We start from the raw sequence: 24,774 nt of genomic DNA, 5'->3' as shown, positions 1-24,774 counted from the left end.
TAAAAAATGATTGTCACAAAGTTGGCAAAAAGAATGATGTAAATTATAGGCCAATAATGTGATACTTCCACTGAGTGATTCTAATGTTAGTCGGTCTACTCAGTTTTAGACATTTCCTACTTCATTAATCTATGACTTTGGTATATTAAGTGACCTAGATTAGAAATAAATTTGGGTGAGAGAGTTAATATTTAAACTAGAAAAGACATTTATGGGCATCAGTGAACAAGTGATCTGCTTGGCAATGCCTCACACATGGTATTTCCTCAAGCGCTTTAGCACTTTTTATACGATACGAACACATAATACATCGGGTTAATGTCTCATACTTATTTCTTCTGGGATATTTTTTTTAAGCTAGAAATGTATTTCTTTAATATTTTATCCTCACGCCGGGACAGTGCCTGAGAAACCAAGTCTTCCACCTCTCCCTTCGGCTATTTGTTATTAAATTTTACTCGTGGTGAATGACGGCTAAGGGATAAAGTTCCTGCTTTTACACAGTCAAACACCTACAGATTTTAGCAGAGGAGCTGCCTGAGTGCAACGTTGCGCAGCAGTGAGAGGGGTCCCCTCCCAAGCGTGCCCTTCGGCTCTGCACGATGCATGAGACAGAGCTATACGAGCCCCAGCCTATATCACAAGGTGGCTCATGGGATCTGCCTGGGAGGGACATTGGGGAGATAAAGCACTAACGAGCCACCAGGATGAGGAAACACACAGGCAGATGCTTGCGCCAACTACACCTTATGCTCTTCAGCATGCTAAATACTGGCCATAGCCTTTCCCCAGAAGGTAGGTCTCCAGCTCCCGACATCACCGACTAGTGGTGCCTTAACCCCAGGTGTCACAGAGAGTTTAGCTTTTCTTTTTCTTTCAAATCCTTCCCAGTGCAGGATGATTGACAGCATGGCAATTCTTTATTCCTCCTCCCTCCGGCTAGATTCCGTGACTTGTTTCCTTTCTTACAACCCAGCCTCCAACTATACCTCTTGGGACACTGCATGCTTCCAGGAGTCTCTAAATTAGTCAGGCAAATACATTTTCATGCCACACCACAAAAGCTTCTGGAAAAGAGGATGAAGAAGAGTTCACAAAAAAGACAAAATCTCAGGAGGCCACCTGGAAATTTGCAGGCCCTGCTCCTGCTTGATTAAATGTGAATTTTGCTGCTGCTATGGAAAGAAGATTGGTCACCTGGAGATGTGGTTGCAATCTGGATAGAGTTCAGGAAATATTTGTATTTATCAGTGGGTTAAATATTCCCGTATTCTAGCTATTCAGAACCAAGATTTTGGCTCTGGAGCTCGACTATGACTGCAAGTTGGGCAAGCTGGTAAATCTGACCTGAGCTCCTGGCTCCACTTTGCCCAGTGAATTCGCCTCTCCTCCCTAGCACTCCCCAGCAGAACACAGATATCAACATTTTTGAATTGTCTTGGTTTGGCATTTAGGTTTTTCTGTAAGTCTATTGTTAGTAGGATCATAAATTCTAAATTCAGGCTAAAGTCAGAATTTTCAAAGTGATAGATCAGATTTAAATGTGTGGAAATTTGTTATATCTAATAAATAAAACTTTATAGGAAAGTCCTGCAAGGACAGAAATTCTGGCTTTCCTTTTCCCTGGTTATACTGATCCCCTGTATTTTTCAAAATTTCCAAAAAGATAGGACGCAAGTTTTTCTAATGTGTTCAGCATTTCTGAACTCTGCTTTCTCTGAAATCACCAGAAGTCTACTTTACTGTTGAGTCATACAGTAAAGCTTTGAAAATTCTAGCTCATACGCACAAGGGGATATACCAGATTAAGGTTTTGAATCATTTTAAGGAAAAGATGACAGAAACCATTCTCTGCAGAGTTCAGTGGAATTGAAAGGTGGGTGTGTTACATACGATTATTTGGTTCGGTCTTACAAACCATCCTTAGCCAGAAGGTGGGTCTACCTCTGACTACAGAAAGCACCTTTTGTATTTGCCAGTTAATGTGCTCCGGTCTTTCTGCAGGCATGATATGGTCAGAGTGCAAGGAGATCTGGGAAGAGGGTCCGCGCGAGTACGTCCTGCACCTTTGGAACCTGCTGGACTTCGGGATGCTGTCCATCTTCGTGGCGTCATTCACGGCCAGGTTCATGGCCTTTCTCAAAGCAACCGAAGCACAACAGTACGTAGATCAGTACGTTCAAGATGATGACCTCAATAATGTCACCCTCCCCCCTGAAGTTGCTTACTTTACTTATGGTAAGATGCTTTTTGCTATTTAATGCTTCCTGTTCTTTCAGACTAATGCGTGGTAGTGCTGAAAGCCGCAGCTTACTATCTTTTTTCTGTTATCTCTGAAGCTTTTTCAAACTAAAGCAAATTATTCTTCTCAGATCTAGCCATTCCAGCCATCTTCATAAACAGCTAGAGAGGAACGGAGATCTGAGCCTCATTCAGTCTCTGATCTTGTACTGAGGCTACATTCAGGTCAATCGCTTACTGGCAAAATAGCTTGAGAAACAAATAATCATGAATGAGGAGTGAGCAGAATATAATTTAAATTACAGATGAATGAACCTGCTTGCTTTTCCAGATGTAAGAAGGGGGAGATGTGTTAACAAACATAGGAGCTAGAACTGCATTTCCAGCTGGTGGTTTGCTTTGCATCTGTGTCATGTCCAATGCTGGTATAATGGCAAATACAGACATAGACTACACCCAGGAGAAGCCCCTTCCCCAAGAGAGAACCTTTATTTTGGAGAGCCTGTGTCTTCTATAAGCGGTAGATAGCATTCGGAAATGCAAGCAGTAGCAGAGCTTGACAACATTATTTCTGATGGCTGAAATGGTTTTTCCTTTGCTATACACAAATGAATGGAGCTTTGCACCAAGGTGTAGGGACTGGATTCACTTCATGCCTGCCTCTGAAATTGTTATGTTGTGCTTTTCCTCTCTCTAGTTTGTTGCTGGCTCATTTAAAGTGAGTTCACTGTACAGCACTCCCTCCCGCAGCGTCAGGCTGTCACGTGCAGACTGTTGTGTTTGGTGCGAGGGGTCCAGGACACAACGGCCCAACTGTATCCTGTGAATTGCTCCATCTGCTGCTTTCATTTGGCTCAGATTATTGCAAATAATACTTCAGTTTACTGCTGTGTCCTTAGAGATGTTATGTTTTAGCTCTGAGTCTCAATCCTTCCATCAAGAATCTTGGCTGATGCAAAAATGTTTATAACCTATATTAACAAAAATGTTCACATTTTCAGTAGATTAAATAGATGTATATCTAGTATCAACAAAAAGCTTCTTAGAGAAAAAAATGTATGAGTGACCACACTACAAGAATTGGCTTTACTTTAAAGGTAACATGAAGCTGGTACACCTGGTGATTACATTTGCTTTATCCAAACAAATCCAAGTTTCCTTGTCTAGTGGTAGGAAAGAGATCTCAACCTTGCTAATGCTTCCTTTCCTTATACGGACACAGTGCCACATATCCAAAGCTATAGGCAAACTCCACTTCATTGTGGTTTCAGTGTTCCATCTCAAGGGCTTCAGATGGAAAAGGGACAGTGCAGCTGATGTACAGCTAGGAAACAGAGAGTATCTACTTGGTTTAAAGCTATGTTATTTGTTTGTTGTGACATCTCAGTAAATCCCAGTGACCTGCCTATTTCTCCCATCTTTTCCATGTGAAAAATATGACTAATCCTTCTCACCCATCCTTGTAAAGCATGCAGAGGACTTCAGTGACCAGTTATTTTAAACATTTTTTCCTTAGCTCCTGGACAAAATTGAGACACAGTCTTGAAAATGGGTCATTTATCATGATAACTTCCAACTAACACTTTTCATTACTAATACCTAATGTACGTGTATTGTTTTAGCCAGGAACAAGTGGCTTCCCTCGGATCCTCAGATCATTTCAGAAGGACTGTATGCAATAGCTGTGGTACTCAGCTTCTCCCGCATTGCTTACATTCTTCCAGCCAACGAAAGCTTCGGCCCCCTCCAGATCTCTTTGGGGAGGACTGTGAAGGATATCTTCAAGTTCATGGTCATCTTCATCATGGTGTTCCTGGCCTTCATGATTGGAATGTTCAACCTTTACTCTTACTACCTTGGTGCAAAATATAACCCCGCGTTTACAACGTGAGTACCCAAGAAAAAGTGGCTGCTCTTGCAGGGCTCGATCCAATCTTGTTTGGCACCGAACTCATGGGAACCCAGGCACAGGTTATACCCAGGCATATGGGTCCCTCCCTTCTCCCACCCTCAATGAGATGATTTTCTCTGCAAACCCAGAGACCCATTGTTCCCAGGCAGTTCAGGCATCTCATTCTAGCTAGTTCTGCTCACTCCTGCTCTGTGTATCTGCTCTGCCCGACACAGTACACTGCTAGTACTGTATTGCTGCTGCAAGGTCTGTTCAGATATTCAGGATGCTGCAAAACACTCTTCCACTCTGGCTCCTGTAAAAAGATGCTTGGCTAAAAGCAGAGAGATATGTATAGTCTACCTAGCTGGTACTTTTATATGCAAATTACAGGTCCTTTTCTGAAGCATGCTGGAGTTAGATCTGTGTTTTCCTCTTTCTTTCTTATGTGAGATCAACCATCTTAATCCTCCCTTCATCAGCAGCTGTACCCTTCCTACTGCTACCTGGGCTTCCCACTTTCCTCTTCAAGCCTGATCCTTTCATTTCATTAGCTTTCATCTCAGCCAGACATGGACCCAAGGCACATCTGCAGGGATATGCGGGGTCAGTGTTTGCTGGGCTGGCTGCTTCTGACCTTGCACGCAGGGACAGAACTATGAAATGTGGAGGCCCATATGCTAGACAGAAGGAAGGTAGCTCTTCTGTGAGTAATTATAAAGAAGGCTGAAAGTGATTTAACTAATATATTTTATCCCCTTCTGTCTCATTCTTATTTGCATATGTGCTTGATCTCGTTGCAAATAATTAATGGCAGTGGCTAAGAGACCCTTAAACTTAAGAATTCTGCTGCTTGGGAATTTTTCAGGCACAAGGCACAGTGAATCTACTGTGGTAAAAGACTAACCTTGAATGCCTGTTTTTTCCTTCGCATGGGTTCAGGCAGGGCCTTGGAAGATGATACAAATGTATGCTCTTTTCACCTTGGAGTGCTATACCTAAAGTTTCTACTCCAGCTGAGTAGGGATGGCACATCAAAACTTTGGCTAGGAAGCTTGTACCAACCACCAGCCCTGGCAATCAGCTCAAGGCCTGAAGGAAGGGAGACATCTGGGTCAGAAATGGTTATTTCTGCAAATCAAAGTAACTGATCAGGAAAATGTTTTGTGGTATGGGCTAGAGGTGTAAGGGAATTTCAGCTTAATGAATCAAGAGAAGCAACACAGTAGAGGTTAAACATGAGATTATGGTTTTTAAAATTGCAAGTTAAAGCATATGTAAAATAAGGAAGGATTTTGCTTACATGTGAACTGTTTTTAGGATTCCACCTGAGAGCGGTCCTAATTATAAGGTGAAACAACTGCAGAGCCAACTGCTAGTCACATTGCTCAAAAAAGCCAAACAAAACAGGGTGTCTAGTGCAGGAGGGCTGTGTTTTGTAAACCACGGCTGGGTCCTTTTCAGCAGAGGCGATGCCAAGGCTGTACAGAGCATGCTGCGAGCTAGCTGGCACTGCGGGGAGGCAGGCTGCCTTGTTCGTGCTCGCCCTCCAACGCCGGCTGCAGAGCCGCGCAGACGCTACGGCGGCCACGGTCCTGCCAAGCAGCACGCAAGCTTGTGCGGTTGGGGTGTCGGAGCAGCTCAAATAATGCACTTGCTGATGGAGAGCAATGTTTGTGGTTGAACAGTAGTCAGCTGGCTCTCCAGAACAGTGTGACTATACATGAGGAAATAATTAAAAAGCATTGGCATTTGTCCTCATTCAGGGTAAGGGAATGTGTTGAGCATGGCCATGGCCATGTGTGCATAGATCAATACTAGTGAATGGATCACATCATTCAGCTCATCAGGGCTATCAGGAAGGGAGAGAGAGGCTGGCAAATGCTTCAGGAGTGAGATTCAGGCTGATGCTGCTTTTGAAGTGGGCAAGCCTAGAAGCTTTTGGAGGCAGCATGAAATGTAGCTCAGGAGTCTCAGCCCCAACCAAGCAGGTGACAGCTGAGCTCTTCAAGTACGTTTCTGCAGCAGCACAGACCTGGGAGGGTTGTGCTGCAGCATGTTAATAGCAGGTTGGGTACGATCCATTATAACATGCAGCTCAAGCCAGAAAACCACCAGGTCGCTGCAGGAGCGTTGTTCTTCCCTGACATGACCCCAAAACAAGATGGGGACTCATGGCTGTCAAATCCTAGATGCAGGATATGAGACTTGTAATGCCTGTCTCACACCCCTGTGCAGTAAGGGCTGTATCTCAAATAAAAATAGTGCAGGGCAGCAGCCTCTCTCCTGCTCCCTGACCCCATGTACTGAGCAGACTGATGTGTAACATAACCAGGACACGAGGTTTCAGGGCAGGAGCTCTCCTGATGCTCAGCTGCAGCTGAGGGATGTGTCCCAAACCCAGCCAAACCCCTTCAGGAAAGCCTCTTCCCTCACATGCCGCCGTGGCATGAGGTGGTACCAGCGCGGCAACCTCTCAATGAGCTGCCTCACCAGCAGAAATTCTTGGTGAGTTTTGTGTCCCTCACGAAATCACCGTGACTTGCCTTAGGGAAATGGTGGGGACTTTCCTTCTCATTCTTCCATCTGTGAAGGAAGAGGAAAGCGTGGCGTAATGTTTTCCCCTTACTCTGATCTAACTTTAAGGCAACCCTACTACAGACTTGCAATGACTGAGCCTACGGCATTTACCAAATCCAGAGCAGACCACAGCTGGCATTTGATGTGTCATTTCTCTAATGTGTCACACAGTGAGCTGGGGGCTTTGCTTGTAGCTCCTCTATGAGGCAATGACCTTTCCAGCATCATTTCTGTCCCCTGAGCAGCTGTTTCCTTCCAAATGCACAGGAACCAGTTTTATCACACCACCATCTAGTGAGACCTGTGCCTTATAACATAGTGTTTAAATTTTCTAATCAAGGCAAATGTGCCTTCTAGACTTCTCCTGTAACCTCAGGATACATTTTAATGGAAAGATTTATGAGGCTAGGTGCAATTATATTTATCCATTTCCAGTAGTAAGGTAGAAGAAAATTGAACGTGTGGGATGTGACTTGCTTCTTATTTGTGGAGAAGATGCCCTTGAAGCACAAGAGTTAATCAGAAGTTGAGTAGATCCTGTCCCTGCTTGCCTGGTGGAGCAGGAACCATCAGTTGTGGTACTCCACCATGCACCTCCAGAGCATGCCGTTAACAAACACAAGTCTGATTCAGTAGTATTGCTGCTCTCTGATTAACACACATGATCCAAGTGGATCTTCCAGTAGTCACTATTCATTGATGGAAATGATGAGCAAACGTTGACCGAAATGGTGGCAGCTCACTAAAGATTGCTCATGTGCCTGAGAGACATGCAGATTATGGGGAAATTCTTGTCAAAAGCCAGTGCTCTTCCTCCTCAGCTTCAAGCAAGAGATCAGTTATCCTGGAGGGGCTTAACGTTGTTATGAAACAAATTTTCCATAGACACAGATTTTCCTTTTGAAAATTTGGAAAAGATTTAAAACAGACTTAGTGTCATCTAGTTAAATACACAGGTGTGTCAAATGATCAGTAAAGATGAACCTTTTCATCATATGACACAAATATACAGAGATTAACATTTATCCTAAAAATCCTTCTCAGTCACATTCTGTTCAGGAAGCCAGAAACCTACACTTCCAAACAATTTTAATAATCTAATGCCAAGGATATATTGGCAGATGGATATCTGCCCATTCTAGCAATATTTCCTTCTCTATTTTTTCTGAGCTGCCTGTGGGGCCTGTTGTGTGTGGTGGGTTCCTACTGCCAATAATTTGTTCATGAAAAGAAGGAAGGTTTCAGTATTAGAGCTGAATAAGTAACTAGAGCAATTGTTCTGAAAATTCACTGAAGCAAAGAAAAATAATGCTTACTTTGCTCTGCTCATAACCATTTGGTGACTTCAGTGACTTCACTGAATGCATTTCTTGGCAGGCATGTTTGCAAATTCTAATTAAGACAGGTGAAATTTTACAGAAAGCAAGTTTTATACTCAAAAATGTGACTATTTTACTATGGGACTTGATTTTCAGATAGCAGTTTGGCTAATCGTGCCACAGAAAAAGAACGGTTTGATTTGTGCACTAATCAGATTGTGGCTAGTTCCAATAGGCATTGAATGGACAACCCGCTCTGAATATCACATTGCACAGCATCAGTGAGCAACTTAACAGACAAAGAACTACTACTCAGTGAAATAACTTTGAATGATGAATACATCCAAGAAAACCATAGCTTCCCAGGGCAGTACTTAGGCAGAGAAAAGGCTACATTTGTCCAAATATTATTGAGAAGAAATTGCTTGCTTAGATCTAATGATAATAATCAGTGAATATCCATTGTGAGTTAGTTTTCACCTTCCCGTGTTACCGCAGTTTTGAAAGCATGTGTTTGGTTTTGCTTGCGTTGCCTTTGAAAGAGCAGGCACTTAGCACCCCGGTGGCTTATGAAGCAAGGAATCACGCGGCGTTTCTATTGTTTCTTGAATTTATATGCTCTCTCTGCAACAGAAATAAAATGCAGTGTGGTTTATTTCACACTGTTAAATACAAAGATTATTTAGCTAACCATGGTATACTTTCAAAATATTTTTTGAAGTTCTTAAATGCTGAAGAGTCGACAATTTTCATGATTGTTGCAACCGACCTCAGTTATGTTTATCTGTTTATTGTATGCTGTGTACAGAACACAGCTCTTGAAACAGCCTGTAATTAAGAACATGCTATGCAAACAAAACCGAAATGGAGGCAAGACTGATTGCGTTCATCTTGCTTTCTGCATCACAAATCAGGCTGAAGGCCACAATATGAGCTTTTCTGTCTCCTTCTCCCCAAAGCGTGAGTCATTTTTCAGTGCAAATGTTACTTAGAGGGTCGAAGGCTTTTTTTTCTTCTCATTTTGCTTTGTCAAAATGAGATGTTTTTGTAGATTATATTGACTGCATTGCTTGTTTTGCTGTGTGAAGCTCTGCCAATCAATTCAAGGGGAGAACTCAGTCTGAAAGGATGCCTTAAGCTTTGTTAAAGAGGAGGACGCAAGAGAGAGATTGGCATGAAACCATGGCCTTGCCATGACCTTTTTTTGATGAAAAGCTCACTGCTGTTTGTAGAAACAAGGAAAACTTGCAACTAGATGATCAAGTATGGTCATGTTTTCTTCCTTGATGCAAAAATCTTTGTTTAACTTTCACAGGACTATGAGTGTTGAAAAAAAAAATCTCTGTGCTCTCTCCCCCTGTAACAGCCAGCTCTGCCACGGCAGAGCGAGCAAGCGCAGCACGCCCATCTCAGCGAGGACCCGGAGTCAATCTGCCACCGCTCAGCTCCTCCTGCTGTCGGTGGTGGCCGCTCTGGCCACGATCCCTGGCTTCCTCTGGACCTTCATTTGTCTGCCTTAGGGGAGCATGAAACCCCCACTGACCTTGCAGAAGGGGGGTAAATTGCATAGGTGGCAACAGCGAAACAGGGATCCGTCCCTGGCGCTGGAGATAGATAAGCACCGGTGGCATTGGCAGAGGGGCCGGCTCGGCCGCGCGGGACCCCAGCGCCTGGCCCGTGCCCGACTTCTCCGCCCTGTTCCTGGCGGCCAGGGCTGCGTGCAGCTCGTAATTAACTTTTCAGAGAGGGTCTGGCAACGCTCCAGAACAAAGGTTAATGCTTAAGCTGCGGAAAAGGAGCAGAGTTGACACGCTGTATTAAAATCTGACAGCAGGGTAGAAAACGAAGGGAACCTTTCCAAATTAAAAATGGAAGGTTAATAGCAGGGTGCTGCCGGGATCAAGGCTGGTGGTTATAGTTTTTACTAGTTTGATGAGTGAGTTAGATGACAGGTTTCAAAGGCAAAGATTTTTGGTGTTATATATGTTCTTTAACTGAAAAGCCCAACATTTAATGGAATAAGCATTGGCCAGATTGCTACCGTTTAAGCAAAGTGTCGTATTAGTCAAAGCTACCTTTCACTGTAGACGAAGGCAGAGGGCAAGAGCGGCGGCAGAAGGGGAGAAGAAAAGGCCACAAAGTGGAAAAGTGATGTCACTTGCTGGCAGCAGCAGGTCTGCCGCTGCAAAGCCATGCCTCGTCCCGCAGCTCGGCCCCTGCAAAACCTCCCAGCGAGGGGCACCGCTCCCCGGAGCAGTCAGCACCGCTTCGGTGACTCTCTGAGCAACAGAGATTGAATAGCAACCCGCATTTTTTAAAAGTTTAAATGTTTAAAGCTATTTGAAACAGCCGCTGAGGGTTACTTCCCACAAGTCAGGGCAGCTGCACGGGCTGAGCGTGCCACCTGTACATTTACTGCAGTCTTACTGCTACGTGCAAATGGAAGAGGGACCAGGATGAGCTATGACGGGAGCCAATACCAGTTTGCTGTGGCAGCAGGGCATTGCCCAGGGCTCCGCACTGTGCTTTCCAGGGGTTGAAATTAATTTTGTTTCCGTGCATGCTGTAATTGACACTGGAGCTGATGCAAAGCTTATTGTTCCCTTAGGGCGTGTAGTGGTTTTGTGTCTATAATCTGTTTTTATAAACAGTTTTAGCAGGATTAAGATGCCACACTAGTAAAAAAAACATTGCATCAAATTGACTTGTAAATGCCATTGTTTTCTTAGAAGGCGTTTACATCCTGGGAGGCAGCGAGGAGAGGGCAGGTGATTAGCTGTTACCACCCTAAGGATCACTCAGCAAAGGCAAATTTGCTTATAAATTAAATAATATGCAAATTGCTTCCAAAATGTACCAGGATCCCTCCTTGTCCCTCCTTTTCAGCTGTGGCTGCTCCCCTGCTGCCTTTTACCACTTTGGCTTTTCTGAATCAGACTCTCCTTTCGACCCATCACTCCAGCCTCATCCTTCCCTGTCCCACTTTTCTTTGTCATTGGCTTATTCCCCAATTTTTCTTTCTCTCGATTTTTTTTTGTTGTTGTTGTTCTGGTTCCTTCCTACCTTCGAACAAAGGTAATAATCAAACTGATATGCCTCTCTGCAACCTCTTCTACCATCCATGAATGTCCTTCATTTCAAATTCTTTGGGAACTTAAGCTGTAGCTACAGGTCTTTGGGTGTCTGATTTGTTTGTAATCCCAAATTGGCATGGGAAGAAAACCCAGGTTATGGGCTGTCTGTGTTTGCACTGTATGCTAGTTATATTAATGACACAAATCAGGACTTTCGCCTGGCTCCACCTGGGTAAAAAGTGATGCTTCCCTTCTGCTCTGGAAACTCCATTATAAGGAGGTTGGACTAGGGTCCTTCTTCCCTTTCCTGCACAACCTCTGCCTGTCTTCTCTAGAGGGCAAATGGGTGAGTGAGTAGCAATATGCACCCTACAAAAAAAGCTTCCAGCTATAGGTAGCCCATGGATAAGAAATCCCTAATCTCTATAAGGACACAAAATAGAAGTCGCAAATAATACATCTGAGAAGAACAGATGGAGCAGACAAGGGGACACTGTCACTTTCTATTATTCGTCAGAAATTTTATTTCTTTATCAGGTCAGGAAATACGACTTGGCAGGTCCCTGGGTGATGGATAATGGCTTGTAATGACTGTGCCAAGATGTCATATTTATATTGGCAGCGTGCCACTTTTCTTATTAGCATTTGGCCTGGTTAACCTGGCATCAACTCTAGAAAGTGATTGTTTATTCTGTTTTTTAGGGTGGAAGAAAGTTTTAAGACCTTATTCTGGTCAATATTTGGCTTATCTGAAGTGATATCTGTGGTGCTGAAGTATGATCATAAATTCATTGAGAATATTGGATATGTACTCTATGGAGTATATAACGTGACTATGGTGGTGGTGCTGCTTAATATGCTAATAGCCATGATCAATAACTCCTATCAGGAAATTGAGGTAAGATAAGAAACTGGATTACAGACTCAATGTACATTAATATCATTGAAAATGAAAATGTTAAAAGAACAAGGAAGTTACAACTTATTCCCTGGGCAATATTCGAGTGTTGTTGAAACACAAGTCTTTAACTGCGTGAGCATCAAAGCTGTCTCTCTCCCCAAATCGGGGCTGAATTAATAATTAACAATAAATCATTACTGTAACAACTTAACTTCCCTGTTTTTAATGACTGTTTGTGAGCAAACCCCAATTTCCTTTACATGTATTTAATGAAAGAAGTTTGTCATATTTTTTAGTCTCTGGGGCGGTTATGATCAGTTATCCATGTGTATTACCTTAGCTGTGTTATTTATGATAGATCAAATAGTATTTCACCTGGCTTTTTTTCCCCATTCCCTACTGGTTAAATGCACAGGCCCATCTAGGTCTGAAACTCATGTAGGAATATCTAAAATCCTCTATTTTCCACACACTAGGCATACAACCTTGGTATAGATTTTTTGAGGAGTGCCTGAGTCAGCAAATCATAACTGCATGCACATGCACAAAAAGCAACATTTAAAGGGCACGAGCACAAGACTCGAGGAATATTAATAGGTTTCTGCAGAGAGGCATGTGTAGGGTTTACCCGACTTCATTCAATATTGTTGGTATTCACAGACTGGACTTGCTAAATGCTTTGGGCGTAAACAACTTCACGGTAATATAAATAAAGCCAGAAAAAAGATTAATATTTGGGCAATGTTAATGCTGATTCACCTCTTTTTTCTCCTGATTTCTTAAATGTCAAGTTCCTGTAGCGGGGTTTGTATTAATTATTTGCTCTAATCTTCCCTCAGAACCTGACACTGCAAAAGGCCAGAGCTGAAAATATTTTCTCACTGTAATGTCTGATTCCTCCATGCACTGAAGTGCAAATATAGCTCTGTCTTGTGTGTGCTGCAATTAAGTCTAAATGTCAGCGAGACCTTACCTCTGTACTCTGCCCCAGAAGCCCTCCTGCATGCAGAAGGCACAGTCATTTCCCCAAAGGCTTCTAATCACTTAAGATCAAGCTTCTCCCTCAGTCCTCTTCTACTGAAACAAGATTTACTTTTAAAGGGGTCTCAGCCTTTTACTGCATTTTCTAGTTTATTGTTGTAGGCAGAAGTGCTCTCTAAAGTCTACAAAAGAAAAACCTCTCTAAAAGTGTCCGACTAGGTGGCCTGTATTAGTCTTTTAGTTTAAACTTCATGATGGCCAGATAGTTTGCAGGAAGAGTGCTTTATCATCCTTTCTGGTTGTCTGGAAATTTTCAAAAATTTGTTAACAAATAGTCTTAACTACCAGCAAGGAAAACAAATTTGAGTTGTTTGGCCCAGACTCTCCTTACTTGAGGACTGGAAGAAATCTCATACTAATTCTTTTAAATGCTCGGTAACAAGGAGATTTAAAAAAGACAGTCTTCCTGCTGGCTGCAGAGAAAGTCGCTTTTGACAGTGTGTTTATCTGACAACAACAGTATCAATGACAACAGAGGACGGTAATTACTTAGAAATTAAATTCCATTATGGCCACTGGGGCCATGCTTTCTTGTTAGCTGAAATTACAGGACCATCTTCTTGCACTTTCCATTGGACACCTCTCTTCAGCTACTTCTATTTTACTCCTATTTATTGCTGACTCTCAAGTATCAGTGCTCCCAGCGTACTTTTCATTTATGCAGAGAAAAAAATCCTTTTGCCAGCCAGAAACCAGGACTACTTCCATCAGTATGTTCTTAGATAAGTAGCAGAAAAGCATTAAAAATGCTAACAGGTTGTGTATACTGTAATTAGGCTTAAGACTTTTGTCAGCTTCAACTGCAAGCAATGAAAAGGCCAAATGGCAGAAGTGAATGCTCCATTGGCAAAGGCACATTGCTGTAACTGTGATAGAATTAAGTTCAAACCGTCTGTTTTGTGTTATGCCAGTTTTTGACTGCGTTTCAGGCATAAGGGGTAATCAGAGCTATACACTGAGAAGAGAGTTAGATGCATGCATTATTAATTTCAGCAGATGCTGATGTGCATGAGCACGAGGTAGGGCGACCCATGCTTCTACTGATGCTGCTGGCCTCCATATAAACTCCAATGAAAACAGCTGTAGAGCAGCTATATCTCAGCTTTTCCTTGGCCTAGTAAGTGGTCTTGATATATGGGTCTGACCATCCTCCTGTATAAATGCCAAGCAGATCCATAAAGTATATGCTAACCTTGTGCTCGGAAATGATCTTGGCTCCTCTTTCCAATTCCTAAGGGAACTTCACAGGCATTGAGAGATGGACCTGTCCTCTACTTGCTTATGTGGCATGTGGGGAATGCTGAGAGAAATAAGACATACTGATGTAGGGACACATGATGGTGAATGCGAACAGGATCAATGAGGAAATCGGCTGATGATAAAAGAAGTCAGGGACCTAACCTGACTCCCCTAATTCTATGGGGGAATTCCCCGTCAATCCAGCGATAATGGTTCCCTGGCAATTAAGTAACATTGCAGTTAACTGGAGGCAGGCTTTGTTGTTGTTGGATATATATGTATACATAATGGCTTTTTCTGCTTTCCATGGCTCTATATATGTTCTGATACTTCCATCTATCAGCATAGCGCAAGCACCAGATTATTATTTTTTCCTAGGTGTGAAAAACAACCCCTTTGATACTCAAGGAAGTGTTTGACTCGGCATAAAAGAATCACAGCAATGTGCAAAATATCTTCAGCAAATCTACTTACTGGCCACCACTACCAACCTTCCTATAGCCTGCCCCCGTGTCAGTATGAGACAGAGAAACTGGGGGATAAATACCAGACTTTGAATTGTATCACACTTCATTCTTCCGTCCTTCTTGTTGCAGCACGGCTCTGCTCCAGGCTTCGTGCCTCCCCACCCTTCTTTCTCCAATACATTTCTTTCTTTGCGGCACTCTGCTCTGTCTTTGCAGCCCTTGCTGGAGACAAATGTGAGCTCATTCATCTCAGAGTTCACACTGACCTTTCAAACTCATGACATTTGCCTGGTTTAGAAGACAAAAACAGTTTGTCCATTCCCAGCTGGTTCTTAATAAGCAGCTTGTAGAAAAATTCTGCCTAAGTGGAAATGACATGACATTCAGTCTAGTATGTGGAGGATTTGTACTCTGTACATCCATTGCTTTGGTCAAACTTTCCTTATTCTGAAATCACCACAGAGAAGTCTAGAAAGACATGTCGTGTGTGCAGGGGTCTTGGTCTGGCAAACAGAAGTCTGATTCTTATTAAATCCTATCTGTACGTTTGTCCCTGTGCTAATGAAGCCTGGTAGCCAAATCCCTTCCTATGTACTAACTATGCATTTGGGTTTTTTTCCCCCCTCTTCCCTTCCTAAGGAGGATGCAGATGTGGAGTGGAAGTTTGCACGGGCCAAGCTCTGGCTATCCTACTTTGACGAAGGAAGGACTTTGCCTGCTCCTTTTAACCTAGTGCCAAGCCCTAAATCATTTTATTATCTCATACTGAGAATAAAACTGTGCCTCATAAAACTCTGCAAATCTAAGGCCAAAAACTGTGAAAATGATCTTGAGATGGGGATGCTGAATTCCAAACAACGGGTATGTTGCAACTTCACTTTTTACCTTCTTTCTAGAAAGGCTTCAAGGACTTTTTGGGAGGGGGTTACATAGCTTGCAGGTAGACAAGAGACCAGCATAGCCTCTTACTCAGCCTTGTCATTACGTGTTACTTGTACCAGAGCAGCACCTAGAGGGTCCTCCCAGACTCATGGCCTCATTGCACTAGATGCTGCCCAGACACCAGGAAAAGAGCAATTTTAAAAAACTTAGGCACTTTTATAATGGAATTTCCCAAGGCCGAATACGGAATGTCAAAGACCAAGGTCCAAAGCAGATGCACAGATAAGATCCCAGCTTGTCTGACTCCTAATCTACCCACTGGGCCCTGCTGCTTCGTCAAAGCATCCTTTTTCCTTTAAATGATTTCCAAACTAACTTTGCAGTCATTACATAAATATCAACGTTTCCTGCCATTCCAGGTTTACGTACAAGTTTCCAAGCAGGGATTAATGACACCTCCTAAATACCTGACGCTATAATTAACAATCTCTCTACTTGCATCTGCCTAATGACAAGCGTGGCCACCACCACGCAGGTCCTGCCGCATTCACCACCTGTTTGGTCCTTTGAGATGTGCTTGGGAAACCGGAGCACCTGCTGCCTGCACAGCGGCACGCTTTCCGCAGCACAAGTATGCAGGAGAGACACACACAGGAACCTGCTTAAAAGTCAGACACTTTCCAACAGAATTAGCTTCACTCCCCCCCTCAAGGAAATGCCAAAGAATCACAGAGAAGGATGTTGCCAAAGGAAATTATCTGCAATACTGTGCAGAAAGTCATTGGGACCAAAGCTTTCTCAGCAAGTGAATTTGTAACACTCACAAACACACTCAGAGGGCAAATCCACCTGCAGCATTTCTGCTTCACATTAGTGCAGAAAATGCCCCAAACATTCACACCAACTAGGAGAATTCAGCTGCAGCTGCTTGGCTGTAGTCATCTAATTCAGTGGATTGAAAGACGTGAGGAGACAGCTTTGCTTAAAAGTGTCCCGGCCTTTATTTAATTTTCCCAGCTCAAGCTGGGTTTGAAACAAGAAAACCACACTGGGAACCGATTCCTGGAATAAAGAAAAAGCCCGCAGAAATGTGTTCAGCCTGTTTTCTCTTACTGTCGCTGCACAGGAGATGATAGGCTGAAGTGCTGTTCCTCAGCACTCTCACCAGCCGTTTCTCGGGGCTGCTAATGTTCCTGCAGCCTCCTCCAAGACCATCAGTCCATGCTTTACGAATTTCAGCTATGTGTCTGCCACTTGTCACGGTAAAAGGGAAAGCCCTGCACAGCACTGAGGAAGGGACCACAAGTTCCCCTGCCCTGGTGGGACCATGGCAGAGATTGCAGGTGTTGATGCCGGGCAGGGAAACAAGTGGGTCCCTCCCACCATGCCAGGCTATGTCCTAGTCAGGACCAAGCCCACCAGACATGCTTGAACACGTGGATCTATTCCTTGTTTTCAACTAATTTAGTTACCTGACTTGTTTTTATATGAGCACTGCCAAGACAGACAAACATTTGGGGACATTTTATGCTACTACTTCATTTAATGCTAATATTGATTACTGAACAACCCACTAAAACAGCAGAGTCTTGAAATTAAAAGGAATGCCTGACCTCTAACTATTGCAAATAATAATTTTTAAAGATAATATTTTCATAATATATTTGAATCAAACCACACAAAGCTCACTTGGTTTGGAATTTAATTTCTGCTTCAAAGCATAAACCAAAGTAATGAAATTGTTCACTAAGTCCCTGTTTCCCCAAGCCATATGAGTGAAGCTGTCTGGCTTGCTTTTTTTCATGAAACTCGTGCAAAATTCATAGCTCCCATGGCTTTGACCTAAGCAATGAAGAAACACGGTCATTTCTTGCTTGCCTCTTGCTTTTGTTCGCAGACCATGTTCAAACCAGTCTCTGTAACGCCATGGCACGCCTAATGAGTGACAAAGCAAAAAAATTACACGGTTACTTTAGACTATTTGTCCAATCATTATTACCATCTTGATGCAATAATTTCACCTGTTTCTCAGGATCTCTAGTCCTATTAGGAAGGAAAACCCTTAATGAAGGCCTACTCTGTGCATATTCTTGCATACAGGTGCAGGGGTCTACGATATGACTTATCATCTCTTAATAAGTGATTTTTCTTTTCTTTGGCATTTGGACCAAAAAGTTCATAGATGAATAACAGAGTCAAAGAAATTGCTTACGAATATTGGGTATAGTCATTCTGCAGACACTTTGGAAGCTTCCAGAGTATAAAATTAGTCACGTAGTGTGATGCCATAAAATATACTGCTCTGGCTTTAAAAAAATTGCATATTTCTTTTGAACAAAAAAGGAAATAGCAAGCTGCACTGCTGTTTTAATAAGAGCTGCTGAAGAAAATTCTGTTTCAGGATTTGTTTTCATGACTAGTGCTCTTTAAACCTGAGCATTGTTTTTCTTTCTTTTTTTATACTATGTTCAATCTTAAATCTTCTGTCATAATCACCAGTCTATTAAGATTAACATCTTTTGTTCCTCTTAGCACCTTCTTATCTAAAAATTGTATGAGGTTACCATTTTTGGCTATATAATTTAGAATCCTTTTCCTTTTAGTAATTTGTGCCTTTCGACCCTTTTCTGCCCCTCAAAAGTTAATTTTTTTAGCCTGAAGGTGCTGGCTTTATTCTACCCATACATTGAACAATTTCCTGCTGTTTTCATAAGGCTCTTTTAGTTTTGGGCTGTCTGGGGGTGAGACGCTATCATTGATTTAATATTTCATGATGTTTTATAATTTCAGAAAGTTCGTTTTCAGTCTAGCACTCGAAATACAGAAAATTTTTCTGGGAAGAACGCTTATAACAAGCCCACAAGATATCAGGTAATAACAGCATGAAAGCAAGAGCAAGGGAAGAGATTTGTCAGTGAGCAGCTCAGATCTGCAAGGATCGTATTTGCTTTCTTACAGCGGGTGCCATCCTGTGGCGTGTCAAGCCGTGACTTAGCACTGTCACGGGACTGGGCTGGGATGCTTCACGTTCCTCGCACTTATAGACAAACGCAGCATCCCACCTATGGAAGCACATGGTGTTAACGTTTGTCGTGCTAATTAATTCCAGTCAAGTGTATTTAATTTAATACAAGAAATATCATTCAAGCTTTAATTCCCTAGTCTTGCATTGACAGCATTTCATTTTGTCATGACACAGCGTCATCTCTCTAGCTTTTACATTAACATTTGCATGTGCTTTCTCTGGCAGTGACTTGTCCTACCGAGCTAAACCTGCAATGTGGTATGGTTCAAAAATACCCGTGACTGCAGCGGTGGCATGGGTTACCCTAGCCATCGCATGAACTAACACAACTGTCTGTCTCAGCTTGAGTGTTCATGCTAGCAGAAGTATTATTTCTTGTGCAAACAGTGGATTTTGTGTGTGGTAGCTCAAGAAAATAAACAAAATGTCCCCCATAGGATTTTTTTTTTCTTTTTATATAAAGTGAAAAGGAATGATGATAAGTGAAATGTCTGAAGACACCAACATTAGAGTTGAGGAAAATAATAGTTTAGTGGGATATAATGTGCAATGGCAATTCTAGGATTGGTTCGTCTTCTCTGTTGGTACAGCATCCAGCACAGTGGGCTCCTAGGCTGTACAGTAACACCAGTAATAAATTTACACTGGTTTTAAAAGGTGTGTAGGCTCTTGTGCCAGGATAAAAGGTGCATCTGAAAATCTCAGTCAGAAATGACATTCATTCACTTTAGCCATCTGGAGTTAGTTGACTTGACATCTTCAAAGGCAGAGGGGAGAGAAATGATTACGCTCCACTAGAAAGGCACTTAAGCATTTTTGTCATTTTGCCGTAAATTCAAATCCATAGGTAACAGAAAGATGTGTCAGCTTCTGCGGGACTCATTCTCTTCCTGTAGCTATTATTTCTAAATGAGAGTGCCTAATATTTGTGGTAAATTAGACCCTTATCTCCAAGGGAAGAAGGTAGAAAAAGGCAAAGGCAGCTGTGAAAAATAGATGTATTTTCAAAGAAAGTGATAACTACATGTTCTTTTGCTTTAATAATGGTCCTACTAGACTTGTCTTCAAATTATGTTAGAAAGTTTCAGTTGCTGCAGTAAGAAATTGTGAAAAGAATACAAGAAAAGTGTAATGGTCTTGATTATCTAAATATAAAGAAGAACAGTTTGATAATATGGCCGGCCTGCAACTGCGAAAACCTTTGAAGTAGTGGCTTCTCTCTGAACTGTTTTCTTTAGTGAGACTTATAAAATGATGCATCTGCAGTCTGTGCACCTCGAGTGTATGTACATAAGTACCGTCCTCTTGAGGGATAACAAAAATTTACAGAACTTAAATGTGCAGTAATTTAAAAAGCAGGAAGAACAAGTCAATATGAAGCTGCCGTGATCTGGGGGATAAACTAGTCTAGGCAAAATCATGATGCCTTTACCAGACACTCTTGAGCTGAGACTCCAAGATGGAGCATTGCTAAAATGTTGTGTTGGGCTTACAAGTTTTTCCCGCTTGCAGAGCTGGCAGTCTGTCATCCGATCAACAACATCTTGGTCTACAAAATTCAGGAAAGGATTTGTCAGGAAAAAAAATAGAAGGAATAGTTTGTACTTTGAAAGGCTCAGAAGTATCTTTCTGTCCTGTTTGGAGAGGGAAAATAACAAAGAAGTGAAAAATGAGCAAATTCCTTTGCTCACTTCACTCCTGAGTTCTTCTACTACCTAATTTATAATGTGTGGGTCTGAGATCGCCAGGTGACATCTGATTCCCCCAGGCAGTGGTAGTGCTCTCTGGCCACTGCTGACTGTGTCCGATCTTGATCAGGGCCATGAAGGTAAAAAGCATTTCCTCCCATTAGTACTGCCCTGGGACATACCATACACATGCCAAGCAACATCTGCAGTGTCCACAAGCAGAGCAACATCTCTCCTTATTTCAAAAGAAACCTGTGAATTAAATAGCAGTATTAAGGTCTGTAACAACTTGATCTTCAAAAGCACGTATAAATGAAGGCAGGATAAGTCATCATAAATAGTGAAGTGGAAATGCATCATGACCCCCACATTAAAGACAAGGAAATGAGGTCCAGCAGGACTTATTGTACCCAAAAAGCCAGTGGTTGAACCAGAAACTGAGCCTAGATTGCCCCCGTCCAATTCCAGTGCCTCAGCCACAAATCTGTCCTTCTCTTCTCATTTCCCACCGCACTAGAATCTATAAAAGGTGTTCAGACAGCTGATGGCAAATACAAAGCACTGAACTCAGTGCAGAGAACTATAATTTACAAATGACTGGCCTGTTCCTAGAACCCTTTCTCTGAAGACTGTTTTGCCACTGATTGATAGTAATTAAGGTGTTTGTGTGAGGAAAGCCTCAGCTGCTGTGTTTTACATAGTATAAAAGATTTCTAAGATCTGAAGAATTTCAATTAACTTTCAGCAAATGGGGGAACAGTATTTTTTTAGAATTCAGGTCTGTTTGAATTGTTTCAAGTTCATTCATTATCTGAGGCTGTCTGGAAGGTTTATTCAGAATTTTTCTACTGTAACAATGATTATATTGCTAAGAAGCTATTTCACTTACTGTAGCTATAGGGAATAGCGCTGAGGAGAAGAGGAGAAGCAAGGCTTAAAAGGCACAGTGTAACACTGAGGCAGAAATGAATCATCTTCTTAGAGCTATTGGCAGAAATATCTACTAAATGACTAAGTAGACTCTTGTTAAACGTGGTCACATTTTAGGTATTTGGACAAATCTGACTGCAACATATATTTGATGAACTAGGCACCCTTAAGCTTTTGACCTTCATAACATGTAGTGGTGAATACAGGACAGCATTTGAGTAGTGACCATCAAACATATAAGCTGTATGGGAATTGGAGTATCTTGATGTTACGTTATCATATTTTTCCAGGTAATACCAGCATTCATTGTACGTTGATTCCTTGTTTTATTCTAAATTTCCTGTGTCTGTCGTCTGTTCTGAAAAAAAATTTTTTTTTTTGGATCCAGGATTTCCCTACTTTCCCCCAAACATTACTTCATTTATGTTTTCTCAGGTGGCAACCCTACCTCCCTCTGGATTCTACTACCTTGGCCATCTTCAACACACCGTACGTGCACTGTGCCTCATCTCTATTTCCTTAACTGACTCACCTGGTTAGCCAGATACCTCTTTGATTCAAGGACAGAGTCTTAAACAACCCATATTGCATGGCTACATGACCTACATGCAAATGACTGGATCCTTTTTTTGCATTCACGTGCCTTTTACACTGCTATAATTCATACCTAGCTACTAAGAAAAGGAAAAAGGGCGGGTGTATTAATTCCTTAATTCATGTTTCAAACTCTTTGCCGTATTTTTCAGTGATGTTCAAAGCAGAAGTGTGATTATTCAGTGAATAGGTAAGCCTGCACTGGAGAGAGGCTTTTCCTTTAGCAATGGCCTTCTGGCCGAGGGCAGGACATTTGTGCATCTGTTGCTGGATATTCACTTAGCTCTCTGTTTGCAGAGGATGTGGAAAGCCTTGAGGGCACAGAAACATTGGTTGAACTTATTACTCATTTCTCTCAGAGAGAACAGAAGGGAATGTGCCATTTAATACTGCCTCTTTCTGGAAGTGCTGGAGTCAAATAGGAAACAGGGTAAAAGGCTTGCTCCTAATTTGCTCTGTTTCAAGAAACTGCCCCCAAGCAAGATAGCACGTACTTCCATATCAGCCTGAGACCTTCCAAGACTGACTTACAGTGATCAAGCACTTGGGTGCCCAAAGAAGTAATGTCTGAAAAGCAGATTTAGGTGTATTAGTTTGGACACCTAAATCATCTCTGGGAGCAATCCCTTTTGCCTTTATCACAGTTGAGATTTTTTTCCCATTTATGATATTCTTTTCAGTAGCAAAGAACTGCAAATGTTGCAGGCCTTCAGCTGTAACCCACTGTGTAGCCCAAGACTCAGTTACTTTTCTCCTGTGTCTAGATAAATGTAGCTTATTCATTTTTGGAACAATATCACATTGCAAGCTTGCATCCATAATTGTCTCCTACCATTTTCATGTATGCTGTTTTTTACTAATGATCTTCTCCCATTTTGTAAGTCTACCTGGTATCATTTTTTCCCCTGTGTATGTCCCTTAAACTCTGCCATTCCCTAAGACACTTCTCACTCACTTAAGCCAAGTTCCTCATTTTTGTTCAAACGCTCTCGTTTCTCTGTCCTTCACTACATTTCATTTTTCTCCTAAAATACCAATTCCCAAGCAAACAGAATCTTTCTGTTAGCCTTGTGTCAGATGTTCAGTTCATCATCATGCTTGAGTTTGCTAAGATGATTAATGAACCTCTTATTTCTTTCAGTAGACTGTTATTGATACATTAAACAGCAACATGCTAAATGAAGACTCTGGATCCCATTTCTTAGTTTGCTATTGGATCATTTGTGTTTTCTTTTTGTCTATGGGGCATATCTGCATTCATGTGCATCTCACAAAATACCTCAAAGTTTCTTATATGTGGGATCATTATGGAATGGCTGTCAATCAACTATTGCAATGTAAAGTGCATACTATAAAGTATAAAATCAATGGGAAGTCAATGACAAAATTCCATTTCCTCCTCTGAAGCCAGGTTTCATTCATAGGGATATCAGTTGCTTGAATTGTTCATAGTAAGTCTAGAATTAAGGCAGTGTGGATAAGCCCATGTTTAGATAACTCTTTCTATTCACTTTTCAGAAAATAATGAAACGCCTCATTAAGCGGTATGTACTGAAGGCTCAGGTTGACCGAGAAAATGATGAAGTCAATGAAGGCAAGTGGATTTTTACAATTGTCACATAGTAGAGCATGTAATGTTATTGCATAGTTCCAGAATAACACATCCAGTAAGATGGTTGAGCTTGGGTAACATCCTCTGGAGAGAGCACGTTCAGGCTCACAAGAAGTGAGCAGTGGTCACTCTGCGCCAACTTTACGCTCTTGAAATTTTGGGCTCTCACCTCCCTTTGCAGAACACGTGTACTGTAGGATCTGTCTTTATGAAGTCCTGTTCTGCCCCACAGCTCTACCTATCCTTACTTTACAACACCTAAAGTATTGCCAATATCTAGCCTTGTCTCGGTGTCTGAGTAAAGCAATTTCTAACTTATTGCACATGCCTGTCTTGAGGACTTCTTTTGAACTGGGTAAGGATATGCATGACCATGCTGCCATGTAGGAATTGTAAGCAGATAGAAAAGACCCTTCTTCTAACACCTCCTTGCTGCTACCCTCCTGGAAATGCCCTGTGTATGTTGAGATCTATGTGTGAAGAGGAAAGAGACTTGAGAAAAAAGAACTTTCCATACATCATTACTGTTGGTACCTTTACCATAAGCAGAGTTTTTTTCCTATAAGCTGAATATTAACTCCATAAATGCACTGCTACCATATGCAGCTTCACACACGTTCATGACCAAGCACACCTGAAGGGATGACTTATTTGATTCAGTATTACTAACATGAACATTTTTTTCTTTCTAGGAGAACTTAAAGAGATTAAGCAAGATATTTCTAGTCTTCGCTATGAACTCCTAGAGGAAAAGTCGCAAGCTACTGGCGAGCTGGCAAGACTAATACAGCAGCTGAGTGACAAATTTGGGAAGAACTTAAATAAGGACATTTGATGGTGAACAAAGAGAAAGACAACTGGTTTTATAAACATTGTTCAGTCTCAACCAGCATCTTAGGAGGGCAAAACAGTGCAAAAGATGGGTACTGCACACTCAACTTTTGCTAACTAGCAAGTATTGGTAGGAGCACTTTGCATTACTCCTGTGCTTGGTGAATTACCAGTTAAATCCTTTATGATAGGAAAGTGACTTACTGGTAAAAATACATGTCCTTTGACATCAGAAATAGATGTACCGCTTCCGAAAGGTAATCACGCCTACCCTAGATAGGGAAGGCACCTTTAATTAAAGGCAAAAAAGCCAAATCTTCACCCATCTAGCTCTGCTGAAGGCAACACAACTGTGCTGATTTATATCAACTCAGACCGAACTGATTAGAATTGGGTGAAGTCTGAAGAAGAAATGTGCCATGCATATTCCTTGAAAATTTTTGAAAATTCCTATTCTTA

At 41.9% G+C, this 24,774-nt stretch overlaps 1 protein-coding gene across 1 annotated transcript in view; it reads left to right on the top strand.

The window, feature by feature from the left end:
- The window catches only part of TRPC7 (transient receptor potential cation channel subfamily C member 7), a 78,820-nt gene extending 54,501 nt beyond the window's left edge, over positions 1-24,319 (top strand). Inside the window, exons 7-14 of the mRNA XM_013945892.2 lie at positions 2,005-2,238; positions 3,864-4,128; positions 11,808-12,003; positions 15,393-15,614; positions 18,426-18,506; positions 21,714-21,767; positions 23,391-23,466; positions 24,177-24,319. Coding sequence (XP_013801346.2) covers positions 2,005-2,238; positions 3,864-4,128; positions 11,808-12,003; positions 15,393-15,614; positions 18,426-18,506; positions 21,714-21,767; positions 23,391-23,466; positions 24,177-24,319 — 1,271 coding nt within the window. The remainder of the gene's footprint in view (positions 1-2,004; positions 2,239-3,863; positions 4,129-11,807; positions 12,004-15,392; positions 15,615-18,425; positions 18,507-21,713; positions 21,768-23,390; positions 23,467-24,176) is intronic.
- The last annotated feature ends 455 nt before the right edge of the window (positions 24,320-24,774 follow it).

Source organism: Apteryx mantelli, chromosome 14 (assembly GCF_036417845.1).
Source record: "Apteryx mantelli isolate bAptMan1 chromosome 14, bAptMan1.hap1, whole genome shotgun sequence".
Lineage (NCBI taxonomy): Eukaryota > Metazoa > Chordata > Aves > Apterygiformes > Apterygidae > Apteryx > Apteryx mantelli.
This window is presented reverse-complemented; position numbering and strand designations above follow the sequence as displayed.